This window comes from Telmatherina bonti (genome assembly GCF_933228915.1).
Source record: "Telmatherina bonti genome assembly, chromosome: 8".
Taxonomy (NCBI): Eukaryota; Metazoa; Chordata; class Actinopteri; order Atheriniformes; family Telmatherinidae; genus Telmatherina; species Telmatherina bonti.
The window spans coordinates 14,464,763-14,490,916 of NC_136626.1; the positions used below are offsets into that span (position 1 = coordinate 14,464,763).

Genomic DNA, 26,154 nt, shown 5'->3' on the forward strand with positions numbered 1-26,154 from the left:
CGAGTGTTTTAAAAAAAAAAAAAAAAACCCAATGGTTTTTACCCGCAGTGTTACTGTTTAAAGGGTTAATGTCGTCACTACGAGTGACATAATTATCAGCAAATCAGCCTTTGAGACTCCCGCATCGCCCGCCTCAGCCTTCTTCTGCGACACGTCAACCCGTCCGTCATCTTGGTCCTGGCAAGAAAGCTCATAACACGAACACAGTGAACGCCTTTTTTCTTCTTTGTTTGAACTGAAATTAATAATAATAATTAAAAAAACAAAACAAAACAAACAATTGTAAAATTGTAGGATTCAAAGGGAAATAGACTTTGTCAGGATTAAAAGTGGTCGATTTTCCCCCTTTTATTACTGTAAATATTTACATTATAATCCTCTGGTTGAAATGAGTCCCTTTATGAAGTAATGAATTAGTTGTGCATTGTTGCATACAAAATTAGGTTTATTCGATCATGATAAAGTTAAATGAAAATGCAGCAGAATTTAGATTGTACACAGATTTTAAAACATATTACTACAAAACATACAACCACCTATTAAAGATTTTTAGGATTTTTTTTTTGCAGGAAACCATCTCAAAAGTAGTAAATTGTAGGGTAAAAATAATGTAGTATTATGATAAATGTCATTATATTCTGTTAAGGAGAGGAAAAAAAAGACACTATAGTTGAGCAAGGCTTGTCACCAACAGTATCATCTTATGTTGAGATTAAAGCTGGTGACCTGCATCCTATGCTAGTTATGCTGGTCACCAGCATCTTTAGCAATACTGTGATGGTCCACTAGCATAATTAGTGACCATGCTGATGTGCCAGCATAGCTTGGTTGACTAATCAGCTAAATGAAATGAAATTAAATTAAATGAAAAATACTTTATTAAATCAACATCTTACCAGCATCAATTGAGCATAAACCAGCACAGACCAGCACTGAAATGATACAGGTAACCCTGCGGCACTGAAAAGGTTCAAGGATCATTCAGATGCTGTCAGATTATGTTAGGTGGGGCCGAGTTAAGGCTAACATTATGTGACAAACAACTGCATTAAAAAAAACACGTTGTTTTCTTTTGCCATTGAAAACAACTTCCAGTGATCACATTACATGTGTGTTGCAGTTTCTTCAGCCCCAGACTACAGACTATCCAAGCGTCTGTCCTCGGTTCAGTCCTATTGAAAATGGATAACTTGCCAGGACCAATATGGCGGCTCCGTTGACGTACGAAGCAGGGACCAATGCGGTGTTACGTAGGTCTGTCTCTGATCGCTACTGCGTTATTTTCGGGAAGGGGACGGTTATTTTCAGGAAGGGTATGCAGGAACCGAGGCAGACACCGATCACGCTAGATAACATGAAATAAAATATGTATTTAACTCATTTTTGTGGAAACTGGACATTTTTCTAAAGGCATTTCAACTCAGATTAACGACAAGACGTACATTGAAGCCGCACAGAAGCGTTTCAACTTTGTCGAGACGTCTAATGTACTAAACGAAACGGAAGTAACTTGCCAGCTCTCTGGCTAAGCTTGCTAGGTGAGTAAATAATGGCTTTATTGACTTTTCCGTCAAAAAAACTCTTTGTCTTGTAGTTACTTGAGCCATATAGCTCATTTTTTATATTTCCTGTTGTTGACAAATAAAGAAGAGCTGCTTTTTAAAGTCTGCAATTTACCTGAACTTATTTGCTAACAAGCTAATGTTAACTAACGTCAGTCTAGTTAATCGAGACTGTTCTTCCACATACTAATGGTACATTGAGATGATTTTGTCCCATGTCTTTATTCTAGATTTAAGACCGTTTTACGCTGCAGAAAACCCCTCACTGTAATTTTATAACGATACAATAGGCTTCGTGATGCAATCAAATATGCACCAACGCAATCATATCACACAATCTCAACGCCATTTCCAGACAAATACGGGACTAGAGCATTAAATAAAAGTTTATAATGTAGACTTAAAGTGTAATTATGTACTCAAAGTTAAATATTATTGCCGAGAAGAGAAAAATCGAAAAAAAGACAGTGATACAAATACAAATAATTTTGCCGTATAGGCTGATCTATTGCCCCAGTATTGTCCAGAGGTAAATGGAAATGTGTTTTTGGTTATATCTTGAACTAAACTTAACACACTGGACACTAAACCTTCCCACAAACACTGTGTGAAAGTGAGTAATGAATAAATGGCTAAAGTAAAAGTTGTTTTGGTGCCTGGACTCTAACACTGACTGAACAAGAAGAAAATATCTCTGCCTTCCATATTTTCAAACACAACTCATCTATATTTCTACTTCATATAAAGTTCATATGAGTCAACATAGTCTCTCACTACCTTTGCCACATTTCCACTTGATATTTTTTTCCATTCTGTATTTAGCTGAACAAATCATCATAAGATATTCATTCCTTTTTTTTAAATGTGTATTTTACTGTTGAGTTGAGCAACTGGCAGGTCGGTGCAAAATGCTATTATTTAAATCACAGACTGAAATTATAAACCAATAACTAAACCCTCATTTAATTTAACAATTGATATCCAGTTCTCATTTGCAATGACGACCTGGGCCTGAAGCAACACCAGTAGAACATACAATAAAAATGAGTTTATTTTCTAGATGGCTAAAGCATAATGTTTAATAATAATTAAATGTGTTGTGTTTGTTTAAATGTACCTAACTGTAACATCAAAAGTTTTTTTTTTTAGCATATAGTTCTTAGTTTAGTAGGAGGGAAGTAAGGTAAAAGACCACCTTCAAATTTTCACCATGATATTTAACATCGTAAGACAGTAGTAATCACATATTGACTTTCTCATATAACATGGCCTGCATGACCTTATTGTTTTTGTAGATCCCCCCCCAAATAAAAATGGGGGGGAATCAAAACAATTAAAAGGGGAGCAGTTCAGCAAATGATTGAGACGTACAAATAATTATCATCAGCAACACATATACACTCCTTAAGATGGCAATAAGTAATTATTAATAAGAATAAAGGAGAAGAAAACCAACTTCAAAAAGGATAAATTTAAAAAAAAAAAAGATGATTAATATTGATTGTCAGCTTTGCTTTCTTGAAAACATTACAGGCGGTCTTTTGTTTCCTTTCAGGTGTAGCAGCTGGTTGTCTTGTTTTTCCTCATTGGTTTGAACTGCTCATTCTATTCCTTTGTATCTGGTTTACACCTTTCTCTCTTTTTTTCTTCTTTTCACTTTCTTATTTTTCATTCTGTATGACAACCCCCCCCCACCCAAAAAAAACACGCCCTCTAGTTGGGTCCAGTATTAATATGTAAATAAATAAACTTGAATTATCAAGAGGGGCCTTGTAGCCATAAAGCTCTCAGAAAAAAGCACATTTGTTTGGACCAGAACACTATTCTGCATGCTACAATTCTGGACAATAAAGGTTAATTTAAAAACTATAGATTGGAGGTGTTGAAAAATATACCTTTGCAATTGGAAATGGGGCAAAATCTTTACTCACAGCTTTTGTTGATGTCTGACTGTGACTGCAGCGCTTAAGATTTTGAAAGTGATTAATATACAGGTACATCTCAGAAAATTAGAATATTATGAAAAAGTTCAATATTTTTTGTCAGTCATTTCAGAATGTCAAACCTTATGTTTTATAGATTCAGTACACATAGAGTGAAACATTTCAAGTATTCAAACCTTGAAATTTTCATAATTGTGGCTTATAGAGCATGAAAACCCAAAATGCATTGTCTCAGAACATTTGAATATTGTGAAAAACTTCAATCTTAGAAAGTTATGGTGTCACACCCTGATCAACTAATTAACTGAAAACCACCTGCAAAGGTATCCGAAACCTGAATCTATATGATATATGGATTTCACATTCTGAAATGAGTGATGAAAAATATTGAACTTCTTCATATTATTCTAATAGAATAGATTATTCTGAGATGTACCTGTCTGTTTATTTTAGTCAGACTGCAGTATGTTTTGGAAGAGCTCAATGCCGCTCATTCATGCATGAATCCTGCATGCTTGGTTGTAGCGTAATTATTGAAAAGCAGTGTATGTATAAAAGTGATCTAGTGACACACCTCACTTCATTTTAATATTATTTTATATAACATGCAGGATTATCACGAGTTAACATCAAAATATGAACTGCGCTATATTTTAACCCAGGAACTCAAAATTGAGATATAAACGGCTTCCCTTACCAACTGCAAGAAGCAACCTGTGGCTAAAACAAAGAAGCCTGGTCATTTAAGGTTCTTTTGTCTCTAATTCATGTTAATCAGTCTGATTTTATTTATTTACACTGCAGCGTGTCATTTTTCTCTCTACATATTTTCTGTATTGCACAAGGTGGAGTTCCACCCTGATGTTCACATACACTGCGACGTGGTGATCAGATGAATGTCACATAAGAAAAACAGGAGTTACCACTGAAGCAAATACTGAGGATGCTGCAAGTTTTTAAATCTCAGTTAGGTGTGATATATAACATGAAGATGGAAAGCATTCATTTGCATCTTTCTAATTGCAACATTTAACAATGTAAAGAACGCATCAAAGTATGAAAGAAGAGACATTTTCCTGATGGGCCTTCATACTGCTGTAATTCGAATGGATGGCTGCCAAAATACTTCAGAAGAATTTTTAGAAGAAAATTAAGACTTACTTGAATGAAAAAGTTATTACTTTGTTGTTGTTTCATAACTTGCAAACAATTATGTCGCTTGCATCATTATAGTCACTCTTCATGCAACTCATGTTGCGGCTAACTGTCCAACGCCATTATCTTCTTCAGCCGCAGCAGGCTAAGCGCGGGAGATATTGATAACGCGCACTAAGTTGCATTTTCTCTGTCTTAAGTTTGATAATTTTCATTGTTACAGCAAAATAAATCAGTTAACGCAACAAACTAACACACAACGTACTGAATGCATAAGTTGCCTAATTTGCGGTCAAAAAAAAGTTAACTGCCGAGCTCACCCACCCCTAGTGGGCAAGACAAGTGATGCGCTCAGGAGAGTGCAACTATTTGTAACCTCAGCATACACACCCTCCACCCAAGTGCCAATCAAGTGTGCACACATCAGCGTGTTCCCAAACATCAATAACTTACAATATGGTTCCTACAACTGACATGCAACTGTGAATAACTTGACTCAAGACTCTTTCGACCATTGCTGAACATTAGCAGCGTTATTAAATCCATAGTTTCAGATATGGCAGCAGGTAGGCCCTGTTCGTTCTGTAGTCTTTCAGCCACACCTGAAAACTTGCAGTTGTTGTCTTTTGCTGTCAGTCACTCACATCATAATATGACCTCCAATATAGCCTATTTTTGGTGTTGTTTTTAATGTTTATATATTTAGAATAAGATAAAGATAAGCACTGAGACTAGTCATTACGGAAGTGCAACTCTGGTGGAATTGGTGTAAGAAAAATTCCGCCAAGTCATTTGTTAAGAGATTTTTTTTATATATACTATCATAACAAAGTTCCTAAACTTTTTGTTTTTCTTTATAGTTTTTTTTTTATCTTTGGCTTTTAGATTACACCAAAAGAGGCTGTCAGACCTATTTAGTTGAGTTTGCTTGGTAAGCAGAGGAGTGACACAAACTGTCGCAATGATTAACAATGAATGAGGTAGAAACGTGATTCACCTTGAACTTAAGTGGAAATCTGGTTTATGCTGTTCAGAGATGAGTAGACTACTTTGCTTTAATGCTTTTTGAAATATGATTTCACATGATTCACATTGATTAACGCAAACACCATTGAATAACAAACTATATGTCATAGGTTTGTTTTTTCCTGTTACAAATGCAGTTTTTGTTTGTTTGTTTTCCACGGGGAGAAGGCAAGAGCTGTGGAAAGCTAATGTCTTCTCTAAACGGAGTTTTGCATTTCACATTGATTAAACTAATATTTAATACTGTAATTCTTCAGATGCACTATAGAATGTACAAGGTCTTGCCAACACATGTAGATCACATTTTTGCTATGGCTGGTGTTTCATAAGAGCCTGATCTCAAACAAAAATATTCTGAACATTGTAGCGACGGGCTTTCCTGTTGCATTGAGCCCAAGCTTTGCAATATTATTATGTGGTCATGTGTTAATATGAAGATTGGTAAATTAAATCTGAATGTTAAGAAAAGGCAACTTTATTTGTACAGCACTTTTCATGTACAAGACAATTTAAAAGCATTATAGATGGTGTAAAAAAAAAAAAAAAAAAAAAAAAAAAAGTCATATTAATACTGAACAACACCATTCTCATGCTGCCATATGTTCACATTAAAACTTTGTTGATATTTTCAAAATCAGAATGAATTAGTTCCATAGTTTTTTACTTTCTGTCTGCACTGATGGCAGAAAAAACCTTATAATTTACCCAAAAGTGTATTGTGCTGTTTTCAGATGTCTATTTTTATCTATAGAACTGTCCAAAAACCCAGACGTGTTTATGTTGGCATCAGATCTAATGTCACTGGTGAACCAACTTACAAAGTAGAAGACAAATGTTAACAACAGCGAATGTTTTTTAGGGGTAGTTAATGAGTGTTTGTGTCTGTTTGGACCTCTATCAGTTTTATTAAACATATTCCCAGCATTTAAAGAGATTCCATCCAAACCTACTTCTGACCAAGTGGGAAGAATTAAAATAATTAAACTTGCGGCCTGAAACCTAATTCTATAGGCTATTTTAATGTTCAAGGTGCGTTTACTTTTCTGCCCTTTCCTCAAGTCAAATGTAAAATGAAGTGTAAAATATTGATGTACTCATAACCTTGGGATAAAAATGTACTATTGCACTCTAATTTCTCGTATTTCTGTGTTTTGCTTCTCTTGTCCAGGATCTTGAATGCCAGCTTTGTGGGTGATGGAGTTGAGCAGGCAGCTCTGCTTAAAGATGAGGAAAAATCGGAAGGCCCAACTCCCTTTCCCTCCTACTTCCACTTCGGGCCTTGAAATCCGCTTTTATGTTCCGGAAATCAACCAACTGGTGTTTCACAAAGGGTGCTACACTGCGGAAGAGCTCTGTGTTGCTGCTGCCAAAAACTGCTGTGAGTAACTAACCTAGTACAAACTAGTTGGGAAAGTCTGTCTTTGTTAACTTTATCTCATCATATCAGGTTGATTTGCACATGACAAATCAATGAAATAACAAACAATGCAACAGTTATTGGAATTCTTGTCAGCTCTGCTTTGATTACAGTGGATCACATGATGTTCTTCTAAATGATCATAAAGTCTATAACATGTTGGCACACATACATTTTTACTATATTTGTATTAAGCTATTACAATCAGACTATTTCTAAGAATGATCTTTCCAGTTGTCCATCTTTTTTGATAAACTATAATTTGGTTTACCTGTTCTGCCAGAGTTGGGAAAACTCTTGAAAGTCTTCAACAAGTCATCTTTTTTAGATCATAGTTTAGATTGGTTGTCTTCTTTCTGTTTCTTTCTCTAGATAAGTGGATCAAATCCTGGTTGAGCATTTAAATAGCTTTACATTTAGATTTCCATTCAGTGTATGAAATGCGTTTGATTCAAACAAGATGCTTTTAGAAATTCATTGAATCACCTGATGCAAATTTGTATTTGGAATTAAAGTTAATTCCGATGTAATTAGCTGGTTTATTCACATTTTAATTCCGAACTATTTAATTCCTCTGTCATGTAAACATTAATTCCACTCTAAGTTAATTCCGGTCGTTCTGCACATGCTCGTTGATCCCTTTAAAGCAGACTATTGATCTTTTTACTTTACTTTTTTTTTCTCTGTCTCTCTTTCTCAGCCATTTCTCCCTTGTGCCATAACCTGTTTGCCCTTTACGATGAGACAACCTCCACTTGGTACCCTCCCAGCTATGAGTTCGACATCACAAATGAAACCAGCATCGTGCTGCATTATCGCATGAGGTAAGAATGATGTCATTGAAGTGACTGACTCAATAGAAGATCAGTAATAGAATTTCAAACAACCCTCAGGTTGTGATTGTGATCTGCATGCTCACTCGCTGAAGCAATGTCTCCTACTTAGTGATGACCTTGATAAGTGAAGGTTTGTTTGAAAGCAGCCATTTTACCATTTAAATGTGAATTAGATTTAAATGATCATGCAAACACTTAGCATTTGAACAAAGCTGGGATTTGGGAACAACCCAACACCCCAGATTCCTTTGTTATTAACTCCACAGTAACATCAGCATTGTCCTGCCAGCTTTGCTCCTTATTCGCTCTGCCAAGGGTTCAGATGATGTAGTTATTCTGTGATCAGTTTGAACCCCAAACTGGAGAGAAAGTTTTCCTTGGATTCAGTTTTGAGATTTTAACAAGAAAAACTGGGAATTGGAAAGGAAGACATCTGAAACAAGCTTAGGAAGTTGCAAAAGGGTCAAGATTAGCAAAACAGTTTGAAACCTTTGGCCCTAAACTAATATATTTTTTAAAGAATCACTAAGAAAGTCCTACTTCAGACTTTATGTGATAAATTTAAGAGAAGTTTTTCAGTGACAGGTGAGCAAAAATATGTTTGTATTTGACTTGATTACTTTGAAGAGTAGTAAGTTCCCTGCAGGGAATCCATTGTACAAGTTAGGCAGCTTTTCATGGAGGGAGAAAACTGCGGTGTCAGTCACACTTCCTCTTTCTGTGTTTTGCTTTGCTTTGACAAAGATAGTCGAGAGAAAATTGAGCGTGCACAGAGCATAACTGTGGCGCCTATTGTGTCTGCTCCTGTATGCGAGCATATTGTTTCAGCCTCTTCTGCGTAGCGAAATGTGGATCAAGCCCACTTTAGAAAAGGCGAAACCCACATCAAGCATATACCTTTCTTTTTTTTTTTCTTTTTCTTTCCTCTCAGCTGACTTTGTTAATTTCCCCCTCCTTAACGTTCTCTAAATAGCAATGGAAACTTTCTTGCTGGTGTGGTTATATGTAATTATTATTTAATTATAATTGATAACATGTATTTGTCTGAATGTAAGTAGTGAGTGAATAAACATACTTGCTGTTTGACAGTTTTTCTCTTATTTAAAAAAAAAAAAAATCAGAGAAAAATAGGTCAAAACATTTAATGAAAACAAAAGAAAAAAGTTAATGATACATAGTATTAAAGTTATTTTGGAAAATTGTAAACTAGACTACAAAACAAAACAAGGAAAGATGAGCAGTCATGTGTTAGCCCTGGAGACTTCATCATTCTCACCCTATAACACAGAACAACAATAGAACTTCCTTCCTTCTCTCAGGCTCTGAGGCAGAGCTCATGTCTAGTATGGGCAGTTTGTACTTTTTTTTTTTCTAAACATCCAACTTATATTTTCACATATTCAAAAACCAGTCAATATAAATCGACGGCGTACTGTTATTAATAGAAACTGTTTCTAATTGAACATGACATCTAAGTTGACATAGTCAAGATGAATATTTGTTTCCTGATATGTTAGACATAAAAAAAAAATGGGCAAACAATAAAAACTTTTCCTCATTTTACCTCTGTTGATTCTGTTGTCTGGTTTCTCTGTAAGGTTTTATTTCAGAAACTGGCATGGCACCACTGAAGGAGAGTCACCAGTTTGGAGGCACTGCATTAGCAAACTCAGAGGACAGAGTTCCCAGAAAACACCTGAGGGAACACCCCTGCTTGATGCAGGTTCTCTGGACTATTTGTTCTTCCAGGTGTGTGCTTCAGGAGTTTACAGTTGGAATACAGAAAGATTGAAGCAATCCTTATTGGTTGTTAAATCATTGGAGGATTTCATCAGAGGATGGAGCTTATTCATAGGAATGTGGTTTTCTTGAAATGATTGTTAATTCAAGAAGTTGACTGATCTGTTAAATAAAGAAGAAATTTGCAATTAGTTTTTGAAAATCTCTTGGGTACAGTACACTGTCAGCTTCGCTGTATATGTAGGAAAGAAAGAAATGGCTGAAAGCAAATGTTAAATTCTTTTGCTCTCATTCAGTCCTAAACAGGGGTAAAAAAATAGCCCAATTTTATCTCTTCTATTTCTCTAAAATTTGAGTTTTTTCTTCTTTTAAGGGAGGTTTTAATCAAACAGTTTGCACCGATATATGAGATTGAATTTGTTTTAGACGCAGAGCTAAAATAGTTTTAAAAGAGAATTCATGGGAAAATGGAGAACTTAAACTGTGTTTCTATGTTTTTTTTTCCTGGAACTTTTTCCATTGTAAACCAGATCCAAATATTCCTATTCAACATCAGTTTGAATACAAAGATTTTATAAAAGTTCAGTTTACTTCGTTTTCCTGGCTCATAACAGATAATTTACGAATTCCCTACGAATGTCTTGCCATTTTGCAGTTTAATCAAAGATTTTATTTTGCATTTTGGTTTTTCCAAAATTGAATCTGTAAATGTTTGTTGGACAGGGCCAACATGACTTTCACACAGGCATGATTCCACTGAGAACGTCCCAGTCTGAAGCCGAGCAACATGAGATAGAAAATGAGTGTTTGGGCATGGCGGTGCTTGCTATCACTCACTTTGCCATGAACATGCAAATGTCTCTGTCGGCTGCTTCCCGTGAAATCAGGTAATAAACACACACACACACACACACACACACACGCAGATTACACTCCATCTGCTTGTATGATTCATATTCCAAACGCTGGCATGATATTTAAAGCAAGACATCAATTACTGATGTACTTATTCTCTAGAATTTTATGCATTTCCACAGTTAGCGGCACAAACAGAGATATAAACTCCTTCTGGTGATTTACATTGACATGTTTGGTAAAGATCACAAAATATTTGCTATATATAATTCGGATAATTATCAGAGAGACTTGTGTAAGCTGCTAACTTTGAGAGCAGAATGTTGTGTATTGATAAATGTAGTTTATTTATTTATATCAGTCTTGTCAAAAGTTAATGTGTTCAAAACATGTAAAATCAGTCTCACTTTATCAACATTAAAATATTCACTATTGATGCAGTCGATTTTATAGTTTGATTTATAATCTGTACACCATCACAGCTGATGGTGTACATTAATCACAGTAGTGTTTGCTAACCACCTCACCAAGCAAGTCAGGAAGAGGAAGTTGCTTTTTTTACTTTCTGAATCAGTGAGAATAGTTATGAGCATAATGCCTTCTGCCAAAGGTATCGAATGCCATCCAAGAACAAAACTAGCGGAGAGATGTTCTGATTATACTCTACACAGATCAGTGAAAAACAACTAAATAACCTCCAGTTAACCTGCTGTAGTTTTCTATGTAGGTGATAGTATTGTGACTTTATCCTTTCCACTGCTGCTACAGTTAGAATCTGTCATTTCTATCCAGCAGCTTCTGAGATCTAAACTTAGTTGACAACTTTTAAACAAGTTACTCTGGAGGTATGTCAGGACACTGTTTAATATAGGCACAATGCGACTTTCCTAAAGGCGAACAATTGGCTTTTAATGGTATTTTAGTTTATTTGTATTAAAATATATTTAACTTGATCAAAAATTCCCCACATTTGCATAGAAACTAAAGTTTTAATAACTTTGTGATTACTTTAGCTAGAAATATAGCTGTAATATTTAGTGGGATTTTGTTGCTCAACAGCCTTAATTTATTCATATCGGTGAGAATATAGAATTCTTGAAAGTACAGACATTTATGTTTACATTTAGCTAAACTTCAGGTCATTTGATAATCATGCCCACATGTGAAGCGTAGAATCCACAAACACCTTGTACAGATGTTTGCACAAGATTCTTATACAATCATAAGATTTAATCTGTCTTCCTGCTTTAATCCTGCCAGTTACAAATGTTTCATCCCTGAGTCCCTGAACCATGACATTAAGCAGCGCAACATTCTGACACGCGTCCGCATCAACAACGTCTTCAAGAAATTCCTCAGTGAATTCAACACCCGCACGGTCAAGGACAGCAAGATCACACCCTATGACCTGAAGATCAAGTACCTGGCCACACTGGAGGGGTTGACCAGCAGTCTGGGCAACGAGCTGCTTGAGCCAGTCTCTCTGAGTGTAACGCAGGAGGAAGAGCCCTACAATGGAGGTTACTATGGTAAAAATACAGAGACTAACAACAGAGGAAAGCCAAAGCAGAGAAAATGGTTTACAACCAGGCGTTTGCCTTTTTCTGTTATTAAGATAAACATTTTCTTTAAGCGTGTGCATTAACAAGTCCTGGCTAAGGACACATTTTCCAGGTTTCACCCATAATGCATATTCATTTTTAAAATTGTGGATAAACAATATTTAACAACCAAACCAACATATCTTTCCAACAATCTTTCTAAAATTCGGTTTTGTACAAGTGATCTGATTTCATGTGTACTTGTTGTTTACAGGCTACTCTAATCAGAGCCAAGGGCAGATTCAGAAACAAAACTTGGAGACAAGCCGTGACGTGCAGGTTCTGGTCACTGGTACGACTGGTATTTCCTGGAGGAAGAAACCAACTGCCGTGAGTAAAGCTATGAATAAACACTCAAGACATGTTTTTAATTATGTAAACTGGTACAGACAGACAACTAGATGACAAATATCTTAACAAGAATTTGTAGTAATCCCAGAGAGGAAAAACAGGCTGGTCTTAAACTCTGTTTGATATAATTTACTGTCTGTAAAGTAGGTACAGCAGAACCGAGATGTTAGTATATGATAAACTTGATTTAAGGGGTAAACGGTTGTGAACATCTGCATTGTTTGTCTTTGAAACAGGCTTCTGTGATTTCAAAAGACAAGAGTAAGTCAAAAAAGGGCAAGCAGGATGCAAAACGGAACAAAAACAAAGAGGCAAACAAAAGCTGGGTGTTGTTCTGTGACTTCCATGAGATCACACACACCGTCATCAAGGAGACAGTGGTCACCATCAAAAGACAAGACAGCAAGAAGATGGTGAGACAGACGCACCAGTTTTAAACCACTTTCTTTTATGCATCATCAGGCTCATCACTGTCAGTTATATACACATTTATTTGTTGTAGCTTCATTTATTTATTTATGGTTTATTGTTATTTTAAAATAGTTTTTAGATCTAGTTTGTCAGGAAGAAATCTGTTTAGTTATATTTTAATACAGGAATATTTAAAGCATAAGATATATTCACAAACTCCATTTTTTTATTGTAAATTTAAAAAAAAATCAGAATAATTTTGGTATTTTGACAGAAACCACAAAAATTATTGAAGATTTATTATTTTCTATGTTTACATACCAAACCAAGTAGCTACTGTTTCATTTATAATTCCAGCTTATTTCACTGACAGGATAAACTTCTTAATTATTTGTTATTGATGTAACCACAGCAACATAGGAGCTATTGCAAAGCATGAGATATGCTACCAGTTATGACTAATGCGGAGCCCATGTTTCCTTATAGAGTGGGTTTGGAGTATCGCCATCGCACTGGAGTATTGTAAAGTGTCGATGTAATCACTGCACCGCCTTCCATGTTTTTATGTGATAACTTTCTTTTTCAGGAAGTACAAATGACTTCCAGTGCTGAGGCTCTGTCCTTTGCAGCACTTGTGGATGGGTACTTCAGGCTGACAGTGGATGCTCACCATTACCTCTGCAAGGAAGTGGCGCCTGCTTCAGTGGTGGACAATATCAACAACGGTTGCCATGGACCCATCTGGTTTGTATTAGCACTTGTATAAGTAGAATTTGTGTGTAATTATTTTATTTTATTTTTTTTACTTACATCATTAAAGTTTTCAACTGTGGAGAGATTAATGTTTAAAATCTGTCTAAATTAAAGAGTTGAAAGATTGATCACTGTTAAAAATCTTAATCTAAAATCATTTTCACTGTAAATCTACATAATACCTCCCATCTGCTTTTAAAATGTCAGTGCTCTCTACGGGTCTTCTTGCCTTTACACAAATAAAACATTGTAAATGGGCAGTACTTATAATAGTCTTCTAGACTAAGTTGCCTTTTTCACCTCTCTGTAATAAAATTGCCATATTTTAAAATGTTTTTTTTCTCTCCCAGTACGGAGTATGCCATTCACAAGCTTCGTCTGGAGGGTAATGAAAAGGGTTCCTATATCCTGCGCTGGAGCTGTACTGATTATGAGTACATCATCATCACTGTGGTCTGCCATGAGGTAGTGTTGGCCTTTTTAAGATGCCTTATGTGAAATTGTTTGATCTGTTCCCCACCCTAAAATCAAGCAAGACTTTACAAGTTGATCCATTTGCATGCAGCTATTGAGTTACAGACATTTTTACTAGAACATTCCTGCTGACTTGCGTCACTCCCCATTCATCTTGAAATAGCTACTGTGTCATCAAGTATAACAGAACCTTTTTGGCAAAAGTAAAAAACTAAAATGTAATCTGTTTTTGGAAGCTGCAGCTCCAAATGGGATCAAAGCCACAACTCCAGGGAAAAATTCATAAGCAGAGATTCCAAAATGAGTCCTGTGTACTGCTCACAGAGTTGTGTGGCAGTAATGAAGAATGATTCATAAAATATTTAGCAAGCGACAGTTGATGAACTGGAACATTTTCCATGCTTTTATCATTATCATCTGTTGATGGTTTTTATCTATTGTATTTTCCATTCTGTGTGACAGGTTTATGCCCATAATGTCTTTTTTTTTTTTTTTAAAATGAATTATAAAAGATTGTTGGTCATTTAAAAGGTTTCGCCCCTTTCTTCATCCAGATTGACCCAAAGGAGTCTCGTACTGTGCGCCAATATAAGAACTTCCAGATAGAGGTTGTTCCGAATGGGTTCCAGCTCTATGGCACTGATACATTGCGACCCACCATCAAGGAGCTTCTGGAGCACCTGGAAGGCCAGTGTCTTCGCACCGAGAACCTTCAGTTCCAGCTTAGCCGCTGCTGCCCTCCGCAGCCAAGAGGTAAACCTCATGCGTTGCGATCATTGACAGAATTCCCAACAAATGTAAGAGAAATATGAGGATGAAATCATTCTTCTGCTTCCTTTTGTTTAATTGCAGAGATTACAGTAATGTGTGTGAAGATATCGATACAACAAATACTGACATCAGTATGACTTGTGAAGATATGCAGTGATTTTTATTTTTTTTTCTAATCTAAAGGGCAATCTTTCAATAAGACTTCTTTTTGTCAGGTTGTCTTGTGTAGGAAAAAAAACTTCTAATGATAAGAAGTTAGTAGTAGGGAAGACAAGTCAGTATCCAAACATTGTATTGAGTATACAAATACTAAAGTATACAGTGTTAAGGTTAACATTACAGTAAGGGGAGCGTTTGTGCTGTGTCATGTTTGCTAGTTTATAAACCGATTAACACTTGCATATGCATTTAAAGTGCTTGTAATTATGTTTTGGACCTGCATTATGTTGCTCCATAAAGAAATGCGTAGTAAAGATAAAGGCTGACATGTGATGTAATGCAATGTACCTCTTTCTTCAGTCTAGTCTGTGTATTATGATGATTGTGGAAAGACATTTTTCAGATGCGTTTTAATGATACTTTTCTTTTATATTCAAACTAATGATTGCTGCAGCAAGCTAAACATCCTGCTTCCCCCACTTTTAATGGTTATTCCACACCCTGTACACTACTTCATGCAATGCAACACTGTAACAGGGTGTGGTAACACGTCCAGGGCACCTCATCTGACTGCATTTATTTATTCGAACAGTTCAGCGTAATAGAAACAAAGCTTTCCCTAAGTGTGAAAGTGAATGTGAACTTGATCTTCAAGCACTGGACTGTTTGTATATGTGTGTGTTGGGTTAAGACAAACTGTGCTGGCAGGAACAATGCGTGTGTTTTTGTCTTTGTCTTTGAAACGGTACTCGGGAAGAAGAGAGTTGTAAATGTGGGTTTCCGGAGCCAAACTTGCACTCTTCTGTTTACTTCAAACAGGGAAAGGTGGAGCTGTGTTTGCATGTTGGCATAAACATGTATTTGTAGGTGTGTAACCTACTGTTGACATTATTCTTGAGGGGGATCTGGTGTGATGGCCTCAGAAGTTTGGTCTCTGCTGATGTGCTTCTGTTCGCCTCATCGGGCTGCAACCTCCAAATTTTACTGAGGCGATTCGCAGCTGAATGTGAGGCAGCTGGGATGAGAACAATCTCCTCTAAATCCGAGACCATGGTCCTAAGCAAGAAAAGGGTGGAGTGTCCTCTTTAGGTTGAAATTGAGGTCCTGATCCAAGTGGATTTCTAATATCTAGAGTTCCTGTTCAGTAGTGGAGGTACGCGGCTAAGCACGCCATTGGCTGGGATGAAGACACTGTGACGGTCTTTCATGGTGAAGAAGATGACGCTCTCAATTTACTGGTCGATCTTTGTTCCTTTCCTCACCTATGGTTACAAGCTGACAAAATGAGCTCCCACATACAAGCAGCTGAAATGTGTTCCCACTACAGGGTCGCAGGGATCTCCCTCATTGAATAGGATGAGAAGTTCTGTCATCTGGGAGGTGTTCAGAGTAGAGCCGCTGAGATGAAGTGTCTAGGGCATCTGGTCAGGCCTGGTGTGGTGTTATAGGCACTTCCCACTGGGAGGAGCCCCCAGTGAATATCTAGGTTACACTGGTGGGACTATGTCTCTTTACTTGAATGAGATGAATACGATGAGAGGGAAGTGCGGGCTTCCCCACTAAGGCAGCTGCTCCCAGTAACCATCCCCAGATAGGCAGTGGAAAATGGATAGATTAGTATACAAGTCCCGACTAAAGCTCTGTGTGTTTTCTGTTGCAGAAATTTCCAACCTGCTGGTGTTCACTAAAGACAGGGCGCTGGCTCCTCAGAGTCCCAGAGAAAACACCCAGCTTAGCTTCCATCGCATCCTCAAGGAGGAGATTGAACAGGTACACCATTGGTTCTCTGCACTTATCTCCCAGGTTAAAAAGGGATGATGATAACACTGTTTTAAGTAATTAAAGATATTTTCTTTTTTGTAGCAGCTTAATTTCTCGTGAATCTCCACTGTTCTGCTTGTTATGCTAATTGGAAAATGAAGTAAACAAAATGCTAAAATATCTTTGAACATAGTTGAGTCTTAGAGAAAAGTAACAAAGTGCAGCCATGCAGCATACTGGATTTTTGTCCCCACAAACAAATTCTAGCTTTATCCCATCATAAATTTACTATTTAATTGTCTGTTTTTACTGGTAAATATGAGACAGTTCATATATAAAACATTTGAATATCAAATTGTACTTAATGGGAATTAAAACATGTTCTGTTTTCTTTATTTAAAGTGAGATAATTAAAGTGAAAAATGACTTTTTATTGTAAAAACATATTTTGTCATATTTTGTGTGCTGTTTAAATGAACTGCTGTCTCATTGGCTCTCTTTTCTGTTAACCAGGAGGAACATCTTGGTGTGGGCACAAAAACCAACATCTACTCAGGCACACTCAAAGTGAAGAGTGAGGAGGAGGAGGATGCAGGCTATACATCTTTTCAGGAATTTAAAGTGGTCCTGAAAGTGTTGGGTTCTGGACACCGGGACATCTCCTTGGTGAGACAACCGTATAACATCTCTTCTTCAAAGGACTTTGTTAGATTACATCCCTTCTGTAACACGACAATGATACTTTCTAACTCCAAACTGTTTCAAAATCTACTTTTTAATGCAAGTCTTCATAGTCTGCTGTATGTAATGGGCCATGCTTGTGTTTCCATTGACAGGCGTTCTTTGAAACAGCCAGTCGGATGCAACAAGTGTCTCACAAACACATTGTGCTCCTCTATGGAGTATGCGTACGCCACCAGGAGAGTAAGTCCACATGCAAAGCTGTGTAATCAAGCATGTGAGGCTGTGTTTCAGACATAATGACCTTTCTTGTTTTTTGGATCACTAGATATCATGGTGGAAGAGTTCATCCAGCTTGGACCTCTGGACGTGTTTATGAGGAGACAGCAGAGTCCTCTGAGCACACCATGGAAGTTCCAGGTGGCCAAGCAGCTGGCCTCAGCTCTCAGCTACCTGGTAAGAGAAAAACATAAATAAAAACTCTATGCAGAAATACTGGTGCCTTAATGATGGTGAGCGTACGTGCATCACCCCTGTTCGCCCAGTTGAGGATACAGAACCCCCAGTTTCCACAAAGGGATTTGAATTTACAAATATGAATTAATCAAAAATCTTATTGGTCTGAAAGGGCTGACCCCAGTCTGGCATGACTAAAGGCAGCTACAGACTAAGCATTACTGTCTGTTTCCTCGTCATGCTGTGCTGCAGACATTTATTGAACCATTGCTACAAAATCATGTTTTAAGTATGCAGACAATACAATGATGATACCTGCAGAATTTTGGCCTGGGACTTTAAAGTTGACAAAATAAACTGTGTAGTCGTTTGCTAAACCATTTCTCTGATATTTCTGTTCATGCCGTTACACAGTTGTAGTCATGGTCGGAGAGAGGAGAGAATGTTATTCAGAAGACTTTTCCGCTGACAAAACTCAACAAAATGAGTTGCTTTGACTGAAAGTAACATTTAACCCATTTGGTTTTCATCGGCACCTTTCAGGCTCTGTGACACACGACTGCCGTCAGAGATTTATGTTGGACAATTTGTTGAAACTCTGGAACAACAGTCGTGTTTGAACCCCTCTTACTGCCTGATTGCATTTCACCACTATTCCTTTGAATTTTAAAGCAACAAAATAAGAAAAATGCCAAATAGAGCGAATACTTTTGCAACTCCCAGTACATCGAACCAAAAACCAGGGTTCACCTGTGGTATTATCTTTACAACAAAAGACGAGTTCACACTCATGCTATTTATAAAATATCTGGTTTGAGAACGTGTGTATTGTGTGTGTATTTTAGGAGGACAAAAAGCTGGTCCATGGCTCTGTGTGTGCCAAGAACATTCTGTTGGCCAGAGATGGGCTGGGTGCAGATGAAGGAGGGCCCTTCATCAAGCTCAGCGATCCAGGAATCCCAATTACCGTTCTTACCCGAGAGGGTGAGTACAAAGTACAGGCAACCTCGCTTGAAATCTGTCACAATACCACTGAGATGGTTACAGCACAGCTACCATGGAATATTTCGCAACAATTTCCACTTTGTCTGCCATGATGAAAGTAAGACCGAAGTGGAAACTTAGTTTCTCAGTTAAATGTAACACAGTTAAGATTGCATTCATTAATACACCACAGATGTACACATCAAAACTGAAAGTAAAAAAGAAAAACCTGTTTTTATGACTAGATTTTATTTTCGTGGAGACATTAATACAGTCTGGTCTCGATCTGTCAAAGAGAGACTCGAACCTTTACAGACTGCACAGCATAGGATAAAGTAACTTTTTATTTCATTATCATCTGAGCCCTTCTCGTCTTCCCACACAACACAGAAAAGAAAACCTAATAAAAGAAGAACATTTCCGATCAAGAGTCTGTTATAGGAATCATATTTCTCATATAATCAGAACACATAGCAGGGGGCACATTTCCGCCTCAGACTGTCAGTCTTTGGCCTGTAATGATGGTCCGAAATGATGTGTGTGTTGATTCGTGTATGTAAAGTGCGCTGTGACAACATTGTTGGGAAGTGGCGCTATACAAATAAAGTTGAATTGAATTAAAAGCTAGATCTGAGTCTAGAGGAGACTTTACAAGATGTCTCGTCACAGCTGCCTTCAAACGGCAGCGTTATGTTTCTGTTGACTGTCCGTTAGATTAAGAGGTTGTTGTACAAACCAGTGTGGCCATTTAGATGGATCTGGGAACCACTGGAAATGTTTTTGTTCAAAAGCACCTCACCATATACCCGCGGGATTACCCCTCTTTGTTCCCAGAAATCTTTAAAATGTCTTCTTCTGTGTCTGCCACTGCTGATCTTCCAGTTAGTATATCGACGTTTTTTTTTACATAGATTTGATTGAACACTGCGCATAAAGTGCTCTGAAAACCCTTTGGGAGCACTCTGCTCTGCTTCCCAGCAATCTGATTGCTTTATGCAAAGCCTCAAATCTATTCTTCTCCCTCTCTTTGTTTTCTTTCTTCAGTTCTAACATTCAGTTCCTCTCATTTCTGTCTACTCAGCACCCCCACTGTGTCTTTGTCTTATTTTTTCCTCTTTACTTACCAGCATGCATTCTCTTATTTGATGTTATGGATTCGTAGAGGCAAAAAGGCAGGCATGGTGGTCATCAGTCAGTCAACCTGTCTTCCAGTCAGAGTGATATATTTTAGGTGCTTCTTGCCAAGTCGTTGCAAGTCAACAGTATGTTGGCTTCTGGCACGACCACTTTGTGCTTTAATTTATTGCTAGTTCCTTGTATTTGGAAAATGAAAAGAATGATAAGGTTGCGCACTGAAATGTGTTTTTGCTTCCTAACTTCCAGGCCTAAAGTGGAATTAAGTATAAGCGAATAAATGTGTTTTCCATGTAACCTCATTTCAGAATGACTATTTTCATATAAACTCAAAGGAGAATACGGTCATTCGAAACTATTTAATTTAAAATAATTCATTCTGAATTTAAACACTTCTTGTAATTGTAGCCATCTTGCCATCTTGAGCTCATTCAGTTAAAAAGGCTTTAACTTCACACACATGCAGTAACACTCACATAATGTTGACCATCAAGCCAGGCAGTCCTCCAAAGCTGCCACCCGATTCTCCTTCTTACTTAGTTTGAGGTGTTCGCTAAAGTTAACTTTGCTTGTGTCTTCAGAGTGTGTGGCTCGTATTCCATGGATCGCTCCAGAGTGTGTGAAGAATGTGTCATCGCTGAGCGTTGCTGCTGATAAGTGGGCATTTGGTACCACCTTGTGGGAGATCTGTTACGATGGGGAGGTTCCTCTCCAAGATAAGAAACTCACCGAGGTACAGGCCACACACAAACACACATCACATGCATACAAACAAAGATCCTCTTTCGTTTCAAGGTTACTTTAGTTTCTACTGCTTTGTGACTCTTCTGTTTAGTAAATCCCTCAAAATGATCATATTCCTCTCTTTTTGTGCATTTCCTCATTTCAATGTATGTCTTCATGCTTCTGTTCGATGCAGAAAGAGAGATTCTATGAAGCCGAGTGCCAGCTGGCAACTCCCGAATGTAAAGAGCTGGCTAAACTCATGACCCAGTGCATGAACTACGATCCGAAGAAGAGACCCTTCTTCAGGGCCATCGTCAGAGACATCGACATGTTGGAGGAAATGAGTACGTTACAGAAATGTGTATACTTGAGAGTATATAAACGTTTGTTTACATGTAAGGGATAGATTGCTCATCAAAGCCTCAGGTCACATGTGGTTTCTGCAGTTTCTTTGCAACTTGACCCTGCTTTAAAAACCTTCACCTTAAAAGATTCAGGCACAAAGGTGCAATTGCACACCTCTGTGGAACAAACCAGAGGCGCATCGTTTTTGTTTACAGCTAAAAATGGACCTGAATGTTTTTGCATGATCTGTTTCTAACCTAGTAGCAGCCCCACAACGACACAGAGTTGTTTACTCAGCTCGGATGTTCATGAGGAAGTTCACAGGGTGCATTATCTGTGATCTGCCCCTCATCTGGGCCCCATGGCCACATAAGCATACTCACTTCTTCCACCTGCTGACCTGTCGAGGATACTGCAACTTTACCAGATCAAACATTGTCACACATCGACAAGTCTTCTTTGGGGGAAACCCCCCCTCTATCAATACCTAAAAATTGCAGGTAAAAGGCTTAAATAAGTTTAAAAAATAAAAAAAAACGTTATTTTCTTTTACCCGGCTTTTATAACAGTCATACCTTATGAGATTTGCTCAGTTCAGCTTCATAAACCACTGAAGATTCTAGAGAAACCCGTAACGGGGTCGACCACAATCGACTTCCTATGATGCAAGTGTGCTTATGTAGAAGAAGGCATGTTCCATGCAGCTCACTTGATGTATTTTCTCCCCTCAGATCCATCCATCAAATCCAAGCCCACCTCGGTGGTCGACCCGACCGTGTTTGAAAAGAGATTTCTGAGGAAGATCAGAGACCTGGGAGAGGTAAGCTGCTGCTGTGTTTATATCCAGTTTTTTTTTTTTTCCCCCTGTGTTTGAGTCCATTTAACTAAACTTAGCATTTTGAGAGGCTGATGAACAAAATGGATTCCACAAGTAGGTACTTTAGTAATTTGGCTAATTTAATTTAAATATGACAACAGCACATCCCAGGCTATTACTCTTACATCATATATTGTTATTTATCTCCTCCTTAACTGTTCTGCAAATATTTTTAATTTTACAGTTCTGTTTGTTTGTGTTATAAACACAATTTTACATGAATGCTGCAACGACTACATTTTCCAAGTTGGGATTAATAAAGTACTTCTATTATTCTATTCTAAAAGGTACTTTTAAGGGCTTTTTAATGAGTAACTGAATGATAAGTTTTCAACTATGAAAGACTGTGATTATTAATCGTGTTATTCCCAAATTGAAATTCATAAACAAAGTTAATAGAACAGGAAATTTTTGGTGCACATTCTGTTTGAATACATCTTGTTTATGTCGTCCGTCCCCCCCCCCACCTAGGGTCACTATGGAAAGGTGGAGCTGTGTCGCTATGATCCACGTGGAGACAGAACAGGCGAGCTGGTCGCAGTGAAGTCGCTGAAACCTGAATCTGGGAAGAAGCAGTGCAACAACCTGTCTGGCGAAATCGACATCTTGAAGGCTCTCTACCATGAAAACATTGTCAAATACAAAGGCATCTGCAAAGAGGAAGGTAAGACTGAGTTCAGACACAGATGTGCTAAACTTTCTTTTGAAGCTAAATTCCGATTATTTATCCAACTCCTGCAGAGTTTCTCACTTTGCCGGATGCTGGGAGAAGAAATGTTCTTTACAAATAAACTTGCTTTGGCTTTGCCAAGGAAAGGATCTTGCAGTGTTTTAATGTTTACATCTGTGGCTAATTCTCATCCGACGGAAGAGAATTAGATGCACAAAGTTTGGAAAGGTTCCAGTTTCTGACCCCTCTCGCATGAAATGTGTTTATAGGAGGTCAGGCCATTAAGCTGATCATGGAGTATCTTCCAGTGGGCAGTTTGAAGGATTATCTACCCAGAAAGAAATGTGAGACCAGCTTCAGCACGCTGCTCAGCTACTGTATTCAGATATGCAAGGTAACAGTTTCTTGTCTCTGAGATAATGTTGGATCTGCTAAAAAGAGGCAGCTCGTTCATCCTTTAATTTCCCTTCAGGAATTAATAAAGTATTTCTTATATTAAATTTCCTTTTTTTCATTTTAGGGCATGGACTATTTGGGTTCTCTAAATTACATCCACCGGGACTTAGCTGCCCGCAACGTGCTGATGGAAAATGAGAGGACAGTGAAAATTGGAGATTTCGGCCTCACCAAGAGCATCAAGGATGACAAGGAGTATTACAAGGTCGGTGAGGAGATCGACAGCCCCGTCTTCTGGTGAGTCTAGAAGAAGAACCTCATCCTTGGATCATGAGAACTGAAGCGTTCAGATGGTGCTGTAGGTCAGGAATACAAGTTGCTTCCTGGCTGCTGTGTATGAAGGAGAAAGTCTGCACATGGTGAAGAACGTTGACAGTGATGCTGATGGCATTTTATTCCCCTTCAGGTATGCTCCAGAGTGTCTGTCCGGCAGCAAGTTTTACCTGGCCTCAGACGTCTGGTCCTTTGGAGTAACGATGTATGAACTCCTCACTTACTGTGACAACTTCAAGAGCCCAGTGAGGGTTAGTATGCATTCCCCTGCTTAATTCTTCACTCTGAAGCACTCATTTACAGTCATCCTATATTTTTTTTTGACAAGTTGTGCTGATAATACATTAAAAAAGAAAATAAAACTGACATTTACCTTTCTCTTATTGCATGCATTTTCTTTGGCCCGAAATGCAGATCAGTCTTCTAAACAAAAAGCGAGTTTTTACATCAGGCCTTTTAACTGGATGACCTTTTACTGAACAGAAGCTACTTATCAGGACCTTCTGTTATCATGGCAGTTGTATCAGAAGCCACAAAGATTACCTATTGGTGCCAAAACTGTGTTTTATTTCTTTTTTTTTTTTACACTGAATTATGAATGAAGACTTGGTATACAACAGTATTAGTAACCTGTCTGTCTTCGCTTCACAGCTCTTCATGGATATAATTGGTCCCTGTCAAGGTCAGCTGACCGTATACTACTTACATGAGAAGCTGAAGGAAGGACAAAGGCTGCCACGTCCTGATGGATGCTCTGAATCTGTAAGTTATTCCTCATCTGTCCTAAAAGAAAACCGACTCAAGTGTCTTCTGATAAAGAAATCTACTTAAACACATAGTTGGACAATATAGAATCTTAATGTGGGAAATAAAGAATCAACTTCACATTGTTTCTTTCCAGGCAGGTCCAGTCTCCTGTCAGAATGCCCTTCAGTTTTCCATTTCTAACGACTGCAATCTGACTTTGTTCATGTTTCCAGATATACGAGCTGATGAGGAGGTGCTGGGAGTTCAAGCCTGACAAGAGAATCACCTTCAAGTCTCTGATTGAGGAGCTGACCGTCCGGCAACAGCAACAGAACCAGTAAACATCTCACTGTTGGAAGTTCTGGGAGTAAAGTTTGTTGAAAAACCAGATGCAAGCTGCCGAACAGAACCCCAGATTAGCAGATTAGCTCATACAGCTTCACTGTAGTGAGGGTCACATGGCACTTTGCTCCTCCGTAATCCAAGTCCTATCATTTTAGCTTGCCGTATTTTAAATATTCTCTTTCACAATCATAGTATTCTGATATATCCTGCTTTGAGCAAATATTTTGGATTAAATGTACCTTGTAGCCTTCGCTCTTAAATCATGTATCTCAGATGCAGTTTGTATATCTAACATGAACTCTTGGAGCACGCTGAAATGGATGTCTGATGGATACCAGGACGATGACAAGCAAGTGGAGAAAGGAACTGTTATCAGTTTTAACAGAAATCTGGTGGCCTTCTATGATGGCTGCCGAGCTAAACATCCCTTTTAGTGCGAAGGATTGCTTGGATGGACACGACATGGAAAACAGGACAACACAGATGATGATCTTTGTGCCGCTTCTGTTTTATGGACTCCTGTTTTTGAAGAAGAAAACAAATAAGTGCATAGTTAATGTTTTTTTATGTTGTAGAAGTTGATTTCTGTTTGTAATGTGCAAATGCAGCTTCTGAGAAGTGGCATTAAACCAGAGCCAGTAATCAGTCGGCACTTTTATCGATACTTTTGCTTTAAAAATGTAACGTTTAAACATTCACTTATTCTCTATTGTAAATGTGAGGATTTTGAGCGAAAAGAGACTAAAGCGAATTAAAGAGCTTTTAAATGGAAAAAACTGAGCCATTCTCCCCTATTTAGGAATGTTATTGACCAACAATGGGGGAAAAAAAATACCGTAAAGAAAAAACTCTCGAGGAGCTGCTTAAGCTGCATTTGCACAAGAACCAGATTTTTGCTTCCATTTATCATGTATCAGTGTACTTATTTGAAATTTAAAAAAAAAAAAAAAAAAATTTGAGAAATTTCAAGAGACATAACCTATTTTCTTCCTTTCAGAGTTTTGTAGTTTAACATGATATACTATGGCAAGAAAGCTGAAGATCTTGTATGAAAAGAAGGACTGGGTGGGCGTGAATGAATATCTACATTGTTTTATTTCTAAAAACACCCTTAATGTTGCTAATGTCTGTGCCTTTTTCTGGCATGCGGGTCAGAGATTAGTCTGTGTGCACTAAAATCACTGGTGTGTGTAGTCAGCAACTCACCTGGTCACATCATGTATGGGCTGGTTCTGTGACGGTAAAGGCGGAGGACAACAGGACAAAGACACTTTCAGCCCACAATTTATTTGGGAATGTAAAAGACATCTCCCTCTGCTCTAAATAAAAGAAATGTACAATTTAAAAAAAACAAAAAAAAACAAACAAGTTTTCCGTAAATACACAATGAAAAAAAAATAAATAATTTTTTTTTTTTTGTCAAGTCCAGCAAATTATTTACTACTAAAAACGAGTTCTATACAGGTGTATGTATGCATGCTAACATGACTGTAGAAATGCCTTATTCACAGTAAAATATATAAAATTGAACAAAATCTACAGTTAACCTCAAAAGAAAAAAAACCCCACATGCATGTAAAGCCAAAAGCTTCGAGAGCAATAAACACCGCAAATCTAAAATTATGTACAATCATTGAATGTGTCA

The 26,154-nt window shown here is 37.7% G+C and overlaps 1 protein-coding gene across 2 annotated transcripts; it reads left to right on the plus strand.

The window, feature by feature from the left end:
• The first annotated feature begins 1,313 nt into the window (after nt 1-1,313).
• Nucleotides 1,314-25,928, plus strand: jak1 (Janus kinase 1). 2 transcript variants are annotated; one of them, XM_079244752.1, is made up of 25 exons: nt 1,314-1,538; nt 6,855-7,064; nt 7,804-7,927; nt 9,538-9,688; nt 10,403-10,566; nt 11,795-12,063; nt 12,350-12,465; nt 12,723-12,899; nt 13,484-13,641; nt 14,001-14,115; nt 14,679-14,877; nt 16,715-16,824; nt 17,329-17,481; nt 17,652-17,739; nt 17,825-17,952; nt 18,798-18,936; nt 20,652-20,803; nt 20,990-21,140; nt 21,873-21,961; nt 22,490-22,682; nt 22,958-23,082; nt 23,209-23,381; nt 23,551-23,668; nt 24,069-24,179; nt 24,398-25,928. In XM_079244752.1, the coding sequence occupies exons 2-25, from the start codon at nt 6,863-6,865 to the stop codon at nt 24,503-24,505; spliced, it is 3,513 nt and encodes a 1,170-aa protein (XP_079100878.1). In that variant the 5' UTR covers nt 1,314-1,538; nt 6,855-6,862; the 3' UTR covers nt 24,506-25,928. The 2 variants fall into 2 exon arrangements, with proteins under 2 accessions (XP_079100878.1, XP_079100879.1); XM_079244753.1 differs by having other exon boundaries at nt 11,795-12,054.
• Nucleotides 25,929-26,154: the final 226 nt, after the last annotated feature.

What these genes read in the sequence shown, in the direction of transcription:
- jak1 (XM_079244752.1), top strand. Translation starts at nt 6,863, where the DNA reads ATGCCAGCTTTGTGGGTGATGGAGTTGAGCAGGCAGCTCTGCTTAAAG. An exon ending in CTACAATGGAGGTTACTATG is followed by an intron (nt 12,064 to 12,349) that starts GTAAAAATACAG and finishes TGTTGTTTACAG; the next exon opens with GCTACTCTAATCAGAGCCAA. An exon ending in TACCGTTCTTACCCGAGAGG is followed by an intron (nt 18,937 to 20,651) that starts GTGAGTACAAAG and finishes TTGTGTCTTCAG; the next exon opens with AGTGTGTGGCTCGTATTCCA.